The sequence below is a fragment of the Bombina bombina genome, chromosome 7 (genome assembly GCF_027579735.1).
Source record: "Bombina bombina isolate aBomBom1 chromosome 7, aBomBom1.pri, whole genome shotgun sequence".
Taxonomy (NCBI): domain Eukaryota; kingdom Metazoa; phylum Chordata; class Amphibia; order Anura; family Bombinatoridae; genus Bombina; species Bombina bombina.
In genome coordinates, this window is record NC_069505.1 from 256,065,861 (window position 1) to 256,079,202 (window position 13,342).

At 37.6% G+C, this 13,342-nt stretch overlaps 1 protein-coding gene across 1 annotated transcript in view; it reads left to right on the plus strand.

Annotated features, from left to right (window-relative positions):
- C7H3orf84 (chromosome 7 C3orf84 homolog) overlaps window positions 1-13,342 on the plus strand; it is a 111,014-nt gene that overhangs the window by 74,492 nt on the left and 23,180 nt on the right. Inside the window, exon 5 of the mRNA XM_053689355.1 lies at window positions 7,336-7,413. Coding sequence (XP_053545330.1) covers window positions 7,336-7,413 — 78 coding nt within the window. The remainder of the gene's footprint in view (window positions 1-7,335; window positions 7,414-13,342) is intronic.

Sequence of the window (13,342 nt, forward strand, 5' to 3'; positions counted from 1 at the left end):
TGTTGCATTCGCGGGCGTCAATACACTCGCCAAACATCGCCAAACATTGCAGCCACGGATCTGAATATGATCTCCTTATTTATCAAAAAAGCCATCAAAAACACGTGCGTCAAGTACGGTGCAAAGAGCATCGGACTGGTGTTAACTAACAGTCATCGATGTCGTGGCTATTCTGGTTTTTCCCAACTTTATTTATACCATTTCATTACTATCCACGAAAAAGTACATTTCTCTTTAGCACATTATTGTATACAAGTCCTAAAGCCCGTTGACACGGGCCGTTCTCTCTCTCTCTCTCTCTCTCTCTCTCTCTCTCTCTCTCTCTCTCTCTCTCTCTCTCTCTCTCTCTCTCTCTCTCTCATTCTCTCATTCTCTCATTCTCTCTCTCTCTCTCTCATTCTCTCATTCTCTCTCTCTCTCTCTCATTCTCTCTCTCTCTCTCTCTCTCTCTCTCTCTCCCCCCCCTCTGCCGGATCCTCGCGCGCCTCCTACAGCTGAGCTGCTGCCGGGTCCTCGCGCGCCTCCCACAGCTGAGCTGCTGCCGGGTCCTCGCGCGCATCCTACAGCTGAGCTGCTGCCGGGTCCTCGCGGCAAGAGTTTGTCTGAACTGCGCATGACGGCTTCAGACAAACTCTTGTCTTTTATTATATAGGATACTGTAAATGTATTCTTTTTCTGAGCAAGACTAATTGCGACTATAGCAAGTAGCAACATATTTGGTGCAAAGTGGAGAGTGAATTATTAGAATTCTTTTTAATATTGGACATACATATTTTAGTATGTATAAACACACACACATATATAAATATATACTGTATGTGCGTGTTATGTCAGAAATCTTTTGCAAACATATTTACATGTCCCCAATGTTGTCTGTCATATCTCTGTGTTTATTTATACCACTATATGTATATATTGTAAATGTATTATTATTTTGAGCAGGAATAATTGCAAATATAACCTGTAATCAGCTTATCATATGTATTTATTTGCAATCTATGGATATTTTAAAGGGATAGGAAAGTAAAAATGTAAGTTGCACTAATGGGAGCTAGCTGCTAATTGGTGCCTGCACACATTTGTCTCTTGTGTTCAGCTAGCTGCCAGTAGTGCAATGCTATTCCTTCAGCAAAGGATAACAAGAGAATGAAGCAAATTTGATAATAGAAGTAAATTGGAAAGTTGTTTAAAATTGTATGTTCTATCAAAATCATGAAAGAATAATTTTGGGTTTCCTGTCCCTTTAAGAGCTGGGCCAGGTTTCTCTCTGCACCTGTCTAACCCCTCCTGATTGCAATCTATTTTTTAAAAAACATCCCTACACAGGTGGGCTGGCATATAAGGTGACATTTCTTAATGAAAAAGAAATTCAAGAGAAGGAAGAAATACACTGAAAATAGCATGACAGTAAAGAGGTGATTTTAATTTCTGCTGTATCTGATTCACGACAGTTTAAAGTTAGGTGGGCTATCCCTTTTGAGCTATCATTTTAAAATTATATTGAATCAAACATCAATTAAAATTTTATAATCCTTGTCTAAAATATTACACTGTGTGTCCTAATGTCATCATCAATGTTTATCTTTAATACTAATTTCACATAGACATACTTTCAAAGTATAATACACAATGTAACAAATGGCACTTACAAGTTCTGATGAGTGATCAATGACACAAGTATCGAGCAATTTGATAAGTTAGTGATAGCGACAAGTTTGGGGCAAAACTGCACCAAATATGTAGAAATAATATTGTCCCCTTGCTTTGTAATGAGAGACAAAGTTGTAGCATAATCCATAAGTAGTAATGTATTTTTCATTTTTATCCCTATATCTACTAGTGCATCAAATGTGGAGCAATAATATTGTTTGATTTAGAAAGGGTATACAATTTTAATAAAGTTTTTAATTTACTTTTATTAACTCTCTTGCAGCATCGAACATAAGCTTTCTGTGTTTTCAGACTTCCATTGAGTTCTATGTCATCCGCGACCAGGTATGCTGAGTCGGAAAAGACGCGAGCGTAACTGTAGAAATTTTGATAACTTTGTGAGAGCTTCAAATAGTGTCGAATAGGAGGGCGAATGAACATGAATCTGCTTGATGGGTTTTCAACTCACATTGATGTGCGTCGGATTGAGATAGCGGGATCGTATGTTACGTCACAAATTTCAACATTTGCCGATCTTTACACTTTGATAACTATGGCGGATCAATCTCGCGACAATCACGACGTGGAATTCCAGTGTATTTTCAGTTGACACTTTGATAAATAGGCCTCCATGTCTCTACCCACATTAATATAATAGCAATAAATCGTAAACTCTGCTGAACTGCGTGGCTTTTTTATATTACTTTTTTAACTATTCATCATCAATACACAAGCTTCTCCTTTTTTCTTTTTTTTTAAAAGAAAAAACCCTTAGGGGTCAATTTATCTAATGTTGAGTGGACATGATTTACTGTCAGCATTTGTCATTGCACAAGCATTTCACAAGAAATTCTTGTGCAATGCCACCCCCTTCACATTCGTGGCCAATCATCCGTTAGCAGGGGATGTCAATCATACCGATCATATCTGATTGGGTTGATTGCAGTCCGGCACCTAAAAGGTGGCGGATGAGTTAAGGAGCAGCTCTTTTACGACCACTGCTTCTTAAATTATGTTTCCAGCGAGCCAGAAGGCTTGCACGGAATAAGCAGCATCCGCTACTTGGTAAATATACCCCTTAATCTCTTTTTTTCTGCTTGATATCATTTGGAAACATTGAACAACAAAATAGTTAATAGCAGACACTGAAATTAGGGGGAAAACAAAGATAGCAATTTCTACCTTAAAATACACTAAACATAATGAGTGCTGGCTTGCAGAATTCCCCCTGTACTGTGATAATAGCTCCATCTGTCATCATTACTGCCATTAGCTTATATTCAGTCTTCTAGTAATCCAAAGAAAACAGTGTAGCTTGCATTGGTTGCACACTACTCAGCAGTTCCAAGAGATCTGTCTGAAACCCTCAGGGAGACATCACTGATATGTTACATCAAAGTCACAGCATTTAGACAACCAGGTTGATTTAATGGACATATATTGCTTTTCTTAATTAAGGGTTGCAGTCCCAATGCAATACCTTTTACACTAAATACATGAAAAGGGGCTATTGCTATACTGATCCCACTGAAAATATTCTTTTTTTAGTAGATTGTGATCATTTTTCAACATGTTCATAAATCATAGTATTGTATTCTTTAAGCTCCTAGGACATCCTGAAATATTGTATAATACACAACCTCCATTTATTAAGGGGACATTAAACTAAATAAATGCTAGATAGAATGATGTAGTCAAATAAAAGATTAGTCTGAGAATAACATGTTGATGTATTTTTTAAAAGTTTCCTTAGTTTTTTAAATGTTGACAAAATAAATGTATAGTTTTAGTTTCTATAAAACAATGGGAGCTGCCATGTTGTAACTTAGGTTACTTTCTTTGCTGTGGCCAATTAGAGACAGATATAAATAGGTCACTAGAGTGTGCAGCCAATGGGGCCTATTTATCAAAGCGTCAACTGTGCTGCATTCGCCGGCACCAATACGCTCGCCTGACATCACCTAACTGCGCTGCCGTGGACCTGAATACGTTATCCATAGTTAACAAAAAAGCTGTCAAAAAGCCGCGCACCAAGTACGGGGCAATGAGCAGCAGACTGTTGTTAACTAACAGTCATCGATCTCGCTGCTCTTCGTTTTTTCCCCAGCTTTATTTGTATACTGTCACTAAACACCCACACTATACTAAACTGTTTTACCCCTATACCGCCACTCCTGGACCCCACCGCAACTAAATAAAGTTATTAACCCCTATCCCACCACTCCCAGAGCCCACTGCCACTCTAATAAACTTTTTAATCCCTATTCCTCCGCTCCCGGAGCCCACCGCCACCTACATTATACTTATTAACCCCTAATCTGCTGCTCCCTACACCGCCGCCACCTACATAAAGTTCTTAACCCCAGAAGATTTACTTACAGTTTTGAAGATCCAACATCCATCCTCCAAGAAGCCGGGAGAAGTCCTCAACAAAGCGGCCGAAGTCTTCATCCAAGCCCGCAGAAGTCTTCATCCAGACGGCATCTTCTATCTTCATCCATCCGGCGCGGAGCGGCTCCATCTTCAAGACATCCGATGCGGAGTATCCTCTTCTGAAGACGACTACCGAAGAATGAAGGTTCCTTTAAATGACGTCATCCAAGACGGTGTCCCTTAGATTCCGATTGGCTGATAGAATTCTATCAGCCAATCAGAATTAAGGTTGAAAAAATCAACCTGGATCAGCCAATAGGTTGAAAGCTCAATCTTATTGGCTGATTGGATCAGCCAATAGGATGAAAGCTCAATCCTATTGGCTGATTGCAACAGCCAATAGTATTTTTTCAACCTTAATTCCGATTGGCTGATAGAATTCTATCAGCCAATCGGAATCTAAGGGAAGCCATCAGGGGCACTGTTCACGAGGTCATTGTACCTCACTGTTTTTAGTCGCTCGCTCAATATGAGGGTCACTGTTCACGAGGTCATTGTACCTCACTGTTTTTAGTCGCTCGCTCAATATAAGGGGCACTGTTCACGAGGTCATTGTACCTCACTGTTTTTAGTAGTTCGCTCAATATACAGGGGCACTGTTCACGAGGTCATTGTACCTCACTGTTTTTAGTCGCTCACTCAATATAATCTCTAATATTCCTTAAATGTATGATTGATCGAAACTAGTGCAGTATAATATTAACACAGTCTCCGATATAGTAGAGACTTTTTTAGTTTGGTCTGTTGCTTATTTGTCTCGATTAGCTAGTATAACGTTAATTACAGCCTCCGCTATAGAAGAGGCTTTTTGTAGCAAGAGAACACTTGGGCTTTCATTATTTTTGATTGTGAAAACATATAGTTTGTAATTTTCTAACAATATGTATTAGAAAACTGGGTAATTGGGGGTTGGTATTCAGTCACAGTGCTGGGTAATGCTAAAACTGACAGCTTATGCGAGTGTTGAATAAGAACACGTAGTATGATTGGAGTAACACTGACATATACAGTGTAATTTACTCACTACTGCAGCTACAATTACCCTTTGATACTTTGTGCTATAATCAGATTTCAAAACCCCCAGTATAACGTTAAATACAGCCTCTGCTATAGAAGAGATTTTTTGTAGCAAGGAAATATTTTGTATCCGTTTGGTCACTTTCATTATTTTGATTGAAACAATTTATTGCTCGCCACTTAACAACAATATCTATTAGGAAATTGGGGGATTTATGAATTCAGTCACAGTGTTGGGTAATGTTAGAATGGACAGGGTATGCTAGTGTTGAATAAGAACACGTAGTACGATTGGAGTACCATTGGCAAATCAAATGTAATTTACTCACTACTGCCGCTACATTTACCCCTTGATACATTGTGCCATAATTAAATCTCCAAACCCCCTTTTCCGTAACAATATATAGTACAGGCTTGCACATGATATTAAACAATTGATCAGGTCCAAAGTTACTTTAATATTGGTATATAGGCCAAAAATTCTGGCTATTACAATTGTGACATACCATCTAAAGGATTATAACTTACTGTGTTCATTTTTTTGCACAAAAATTCAGATTTTACAATCTAAATATAATTACATATGAGGGATATCCTTTAACATTACTAGGTAGATTGCAACAAATCTATTATATATATATATATTCTCGATTATATATCCGATATCCATGATTGTACTTATGAACTTGAGCTAATTTTAACCAGTGTGTGTGTGAGTGTTTGTATGAGTCCTGCTGGACTTAACCCTTTGTCTCCAAAAAAGTTTTTTCTAGTGTGAGTGATATCTTTGGAGATAAATTTTACTCAAAAACAAATTTATTGGATTCCGTTGATATATTCACTCAAAGACAAGTAGTGTTGTTCTTTGATACAACCATACCTAAATAAATTGATTCCTTATATTTGTGGGATTTTGTTGATATATTCACTTAGAGAAAAGCAGCCTTTTTTTTTTGCAAAACCTCTTTTTTTGCATTAATGGTACATACAGGTGTATTTTTCTAGCTTTTCTCTAGAATTAACGGGCCAGCACATTGGTGCAAGAATTAATTAGCCCTACAATTCTTATTTGCCAAATCCCATTTCCCCTCAGCTTTTTCTTACCGAATTCCTTTAAATTATGTAATCCAAGACGGTGTCCCTTAGATTCCGATTGGCTGATAGCCTTAAGACTCACGTGGAAACTGCTGCATTTGCAGCATGATAAATTGGCCCAAAACCTCAAACGCCTAAGGGGCCTATTTATGATGCTGCGAGCGGACATGATCCGATATTGCGGATCATGTCCTCTGCACATCGATAAATGCTGACAGCATACGCTCTCGGCATTTAGCATTGCGCCAGCAGTTCTTGTGTACTGCTGGGGCAATGTCGCCCCTGCAGATTCGCGGCCAATCGGCCACTAGCAGGGGGTGTCAATCGGGTTGATTTCTGGCAATTTCTGTCCGCGGCCTCAGAGCAGGTGGACAGGTTATGGAGCAGCGGTCTTAAGACCGCTGCTTCATAACTTTTGTTTCCAGCAAGCCTGAAGGCTCGCCGTAAACACGGAGCATCAATCTCCATATGGAGCTTGATAAATATGCCCCTAATCCTGCTTAATGTCTGTCCCTAATTGGTTCAACAGAGGTGATAAGATAAAATACAACAAACAATGTATTCTTTGCCAACAAATTGAGTGTGGCAAACTTTGTTTATTCCAGTAAAACATCTGGAATGTTGGGGAGAGTTTGCCCATTGGAAAACATTACAGCAAAAAAGGTGTTAATGCATTTAGAACTTGTTCTCACATGGTTGACATGTTGATTTACAGTTGAAAAGTACTGTAATTGCATTTTAATGTCACTTTAAGTAGAAAATATTATAATATATATATAACAAATACTTAAATGGCAAATGTAATCACTGTTTAAAATGAATTGCTTTTTAATTATATTTCTTTATGATTGAAACCTGGTTGATAATGCAAATACTGCCCTACTAACCCTCTATAGACCTTTGTGAGTTTATATTGTGAAACTGTCTGTTAATGACATTCAAGTAATTAATGCTTTGGTAGGAATACTTATTAAATTCATTAGAGCATGCATATCAAATGTGATGTGTTTAATTTTCTTTTAAAAACAAATTACTATATTTGAGATGATTTTTCAAATAGCAACAATATGTTACATTCTTATTAATATAACTTTATTTATACATATATATATATATATATAAATATTTATTCTATTTCAGGAAAATCCAGCAAAACACACATTTTCCAGACATGACAATCGGCATGCATTTCAAAGTTCTGTCTCTAGTATGGAACATGTGAGTAATAAAAATAGATTATTATAGGAGGGATTTGGGTTGTATTATAATTGATCATATTATGTTGCAGGGTCTGTTTAATGTGCTTGTAAACATTTAAAGGGGTACAAAATATGTATAATTCTACACTCAATATCAGACCCCACAGTACGCACATTACATCGTTGGGATTCTCAATGGTTACGTGTTAACATACTCCAAACCACCTTTCTCTTTAAGACTATTTCTTTTTTTGCTTTAGGCTTGGCAGGTGGTAAAACCAATCAGGTGCTGAACTGCTTACCCCATATAAATTAAGACAGTGTACACCAATTTTCATATAACTGCATGTAATATAGACTGCTATAAAAAATAATATGCACACAAACTCATCCAGTATAAAATCTTTTAAAAACTTACTTAGAAGCTCCCAATTTAGCACTGTTGAAAAGGTTAGGCTGGGACACCCACTGAAATGGGCTGGAAAGCAAAAAGAGCACACACCCTGCCCCTCCACTGCATTTTTTTTTTTTAAATATTTATTTATTATTGACGTACACACAGTCATGTTATTACAAGCTATGTGTCAAGGGTACAAACAGAATTCTTTACAGAGTTGAGACAAGTGTTATCGAATCTTAAAGCCATTAAGCAAACAACAATAATTTTTAAGCAAAGAAAACCAAGACTTAAATAAAACAAATACAATGTTGTCCCGAGGGTCTCTGTATTAGTAATATGGGCCTGGGAGAGTATAGACTATGTGTCACGTAATTTTTGGGTTTTCCTGCAGGATGTATGAGATTAATCTCAGGGGGGAGATTGATGGATATATACCTGTTCTAAGACAGGTTAAATATACTTTCTTAATGGTGTCAATACGAGGGTGGTACGGAAACGAAGAAGGATAGAGGGAAAGAGAGAGAGAAAGGAAAAAAAAAAAAAAAAAAAAAGAGGGAATCAAGGAGAAAAACCTACAGCTCCCCCCAGCCCACTCTGCGCTCTCTCTAATCAGCCCAGAATGCTGGGTATCTGCCCGCGTTAATCAGTTCAAGAATGTAAGCCGATTGGCTGAGAGGCTTAATTAATTGCTGCTGAGCGAGTGGAGTAAGTGACAATATTACTGTGCCCCATTTGTCTAGGAATCTCTTTATGTGAGCCTCATTGTACTTAGATATTGCATATTGTTCCACCATACATTGTTTCAATACTTCTTTTTTAAGTTTTATAAACAACGGTAGGTGGGAGAGTTTCCAGGATTTCAGGATAACATTCCTAGCTACTAAAATTACGGTATTAATTAATTTATAATTCTTTTGCTGTTGTGAAAATTTAACTAAAAAAATGACCATTTGAGCCTCTAATCTTATTTCTGTGTCTAAGATTTTATTCAACCAAAACTTAATTTTCAGCCAGAACTGTTGGACTTTGGGGCACAACCAGATGCAGTGTAAAAGGTTTGCTTGTTGGGCCTGACATTTCCAGCATCCGATAATTTTTCTATACCATTTTGATAGTTTGTCGGGAGTGATGTATGTCGCATATATCATTTTTAAGTGCCGTTCTCGCCATGCTAGGGCATTTCCTGTTTTATTCAACAGGTTCAGGCTCACTTGAATTTGTTGGGGCCGAAGCTCTGGAAAGCTCTTACTCCAAATAGCTGCTATTTTCTCCAATTGGGCCTCATGTTTGGAAATCATCATCAAGCGATAGAATGGAGAGAGTGACGAGATCCCACTGTTGTATTGATTCAATAGGCTCCTTAACGGAGCATATGTCCAATTAGAGGCAAATTTAAGTTTGAGATCTGTAATGTAATGCTTTATTTGCAAATACGCAAAGTGGTCAGATTGGGGAAGCTCAAATTCTACTCTGATATCAAGAAATGATCTAATTATTGTATTAAAAGTAACTAGTTGTTTTATGGAGGTCAGCCCCTTCAGTTTCCATCTCTCAAAGACCTTATAAGTGAAACCTGGAGCAAATCCTGGGCATCCCTGAATTGGGAGATATTCCGAAACAAATGGAGATGTTCCTATTTCTACACAAAATTTCTGCCATGCCAGAATCACATTTTTAAACGTCGGCGTTTTAGCAATTACCGGTGGCAGTTGTGCAATTGGGCAGTGTAAAAGAGCTTTTAAGTTGAATGGGTGGACAAGGTTTGTTTCCCCGGCAGAGACAGTGAAAAGTTCTTTCTCTGTGATCCAGTCAGCCGCCAGTTTTGCTATTGAAGCAATATTGTAGAAGGCAATATTCGGGAAAGCGAGGCCCGCCGACTCTTTGGAGAGAGTTAGTGCGTTTAATGCAATTCGGGGTCTCTTTCCTTGCCAGAGAAATTCACTAGATATTCGGTTAAATAATTTTATATCTGCCTTATGTAAAAGGAAGGGTATGTTTTGCAGAAGATATATTAACTTTGGTAAAAGTATGATTTTAATAAGCATAATACGTGCTGAAAGAGAGATAGGGAGAGAAGCCCAGTCTTTCAATTTCTGCTTACAGTAATTGAAAAATTTGACATAATTCAGCTCATACCATTCTTGTGGGGATTTTGACAATGTTATTCCTAGATACTTTATTTGAGTGACCTCTCTAAATGGGTGATCTAATACATGGTACGCCGTTCTATGTATCCACAATAATTCAGATTTTTGAACATTGATTTTGTAACCGGAAAATGACGCAAATATTTGCACTGACTCTAATAGCTTAGGTAAGCTTTCTTTTAGACCAGATAAGAAAAGAAGTAGATCATCAGCATACAAAGCTAGAACATATTTTTGTTTACCAATCTGGATACCTTCTAACTGCTGCCTAAGGAGAATCGCCAGTGGTTCTAATGATATGTTGAAGAGGATGGGCGATAGGGGGCATCCCTGCCTAGTGCCTCTCTGTAAAGTAAAACGCTCCGTGGTTGAACCATTTATAAAGATTGCTGAAGAGGGATTATTATAGATAGCTTTAATCAAATTTGTAAAATACCCCGAAAAGCCAAACTTTTCCAAGGCCGAAAAAAGATGGTCCCAACAGATAAAGTCGAAAGCCTTTTCGGCGTCGACTGTTAAGATGGCAGCATCTTCTTTTTTTAGCACTTTCTTGTTATTCCGCAGATAGTCTAGTACAAGCATAACCTTGCGGATATTTTTTGTCGGGCTTCTCCCCATCATAAAGCCAGCCTGATTGTCATGTATGATATTATTTAGGTGAGGGGCCAATCTTTTTGCAATTATGGACGTAAGTAGTTTATAATCAAAATTTAACAGGGAGATAGGTCGATATGAAGAGGGGATTTCAGGATCTTTTTCTTTTTTAAGAACTAAGGCTATGTTTGACGCCGCAAAATACGGGGAACATGGCATATCTGCGGAATAATAAGAATTAAATAGCTTATGTAAGTTAGGAACTATTTGGTCTACTAGGATCTTGTAGAATTCGGCTGGTAGCGAGTCGGGGCCAGGGGCTTTGTTAAATTTAGCAGCTTTAATACCAGATAGAATTTCTTGTGTAGAGATCGGGGCATTAAGTTGATTAATTATCTCTTGTGGCATTTTGGGGATCTTTACATTATCCCAAAACCTCTCTTTTAGATCTAGATTAGGGAGTTCAGCTTTGTAAAGATTTTTAAAAAAATCCGTGAACGTATGTTGAATGTCGTGATTAGAGGTAAGTCTATTTTTCCCAGATCTAATTGCGGCAATGTAATTGGAAGATCTCTTTTTAGTGATCTTAACAAGATATTTAGCCGCTTTCCCTGAGTAGCCACCATAAAGTGATTTCTTCCTTATATCTTCAGATATCATTTGTTGTTTAAGGAAGATATCCCTTTGTGTTTTTAAATTTGTGTATCTTTCTCCAAGATTTTTGGAGGGTACAGCTATGAACGCATTATAAGCGTTCCTCACACTATTAGAGAGTTGAATTTCTTTCTGTAAGGATTTTTTTTTGAGGGCACACATATAGGCCTTAATATCCCCACGTAGGACAGCCTTTCCGGTCTCCCAGAGTATTTCTGCCTTATCTTTATAGGCATGATTGTAACTCTCAAATTCTTTCCATTTGTTAGTTAACCAGTTTTGAAAGTGAAGGTTACTATGTAGATAGTTGGGGAAAAAGAAATTATTATTCGGTCTAGGAGTAAGGGATTTATAGTTAAATTCTATAGCTATAATCGCGTGGTCAGATAGTACTATATCTTTAATGTCAGCCTTTGCCTCCTTACCACTTAAGTTTTCAGAAATTAGGAACATGTCTATACGCGACAGGGCTTGATGTCCTTTAGATAGATATGTAAATGCTTTGACATCTGGGTTCAGACTTCTCCAGATGTCATATACACCCACTTTATGGCAGAATTTTTGTAGTGTTCGTGTTTTCTTAACTCGCTTAGTACTTTTAGCTCTACTTAATCTGTCTAAGTTAGGGTATGCTGTTAGGTTAAAGTCCCCTCCAATCACAACATTACGTCCTCTATATGATACTAATTCTAGGGCTAGTTCCTCCCAGAACCTAGTGTCAGGTTGGTTAGGGCCATAAATATTGCAGAGAATAAAAGAGGTCTTCTCTACTTCAATATCAAGGATTTGATAGCGCGCCTCTGAATCAATTTGGCTCTTATTTATTTTATATTTTAAGTTTTTATTGATTAATATTGCCACTCCTTTCTTCCTGACCTGTGACGGGGCAGCTACCACCTCCCCCACCCATCTAGATTTGAGTTTATCAATTTCATGCCCTTTTAGATGAATTTCTTGAAGCATAACAATATCGGGTTTATGGGATCCCAGTAATTTTAATACGGCTTTCCGTTTGATAGGGGAAGTAATTCCACCTACGTTCCAGGAAAGAATTTTGATTGACCCTATGCCCGGTTCAAATTTACTAAGGTGCTGAAAAACATTTTAGGACATATCAGGATTTTATAAAGAACCAGAGACCGCAAGACTGTAAAATATATTAGAGCGCGAGAGCAGAGGGGCGAAGGGGTTGTAGAGAGAAAAAAAAAAAGAGGAGAAAAAAAAAAACACCCCCGTTTACATACCGATAATAAGAATACATCTTTACACACATAGTCTTGAAAAGACCTTCTTTTCAACAATAATTTTACAGTAAAAAAAACACTCATAAACAGAGCATAAAATAACTTCAAACAATCAAACCAATCCTAAGCATTTAAGGGATGCCATTATCTAAACAGAATTTCTTCACCTCTGCAATATTGTTTAAAATACTTGTTTGTCCCTCAATAATCATGATTAATCTTGCCGGATAGACAAGCCTAACATTGTAGTTTGCTTTCATAAGTCGAGAGCAGAAAGGAGACATTTCTTTCCTCCTATACGTAGTCTCGGAGGAGAAATCTTGAAAGATTAATACTTTTTGTTGATCTAATATTAATGGGTTAGCTTTTCTGTAGTGTTTAAGAATATTAATCTTGTCCTGGAAGTTTAGCATTTTAATCAGTATGGGTCTGGGTCTACTAATACCCTCAGAATTTTGGCGTAATGGCCCCACTCTGTGGGCTCTTTCGATAATCATGGGCATCGGGGAGGCTGGCATTTTTAATAATTGGGGAAGCTTAATTGAGACAAAAGCAACTAAATCTTGGTATTCTGTGGATTCAGGGAGGCCGATAATTCTTAAATTATTTCGGCGCGAGCGGTCCTCTAGGTCCTCTAATTTAGCTTGTAGTAAAGCTATTTGCGACCCGGATTCTTTGTTAGACTGCTCACATTTATGTAATCTATCTTCAGAATCTGAGATTCGGGTCTCAATTTCCTCCAATCGGGCTGTAAATTGCCTTACTTCCAGGACAATATTATTTATATCTTGTTTAATTTCTTGTTTAACAACATCCAATTGCGGAGAAATCATCTTAGAGATCTGCTCGACTAATTCAGAAAAATCAAAATTTGGACCAGTGCCATTATATTGTTCTTGTGCAATTACT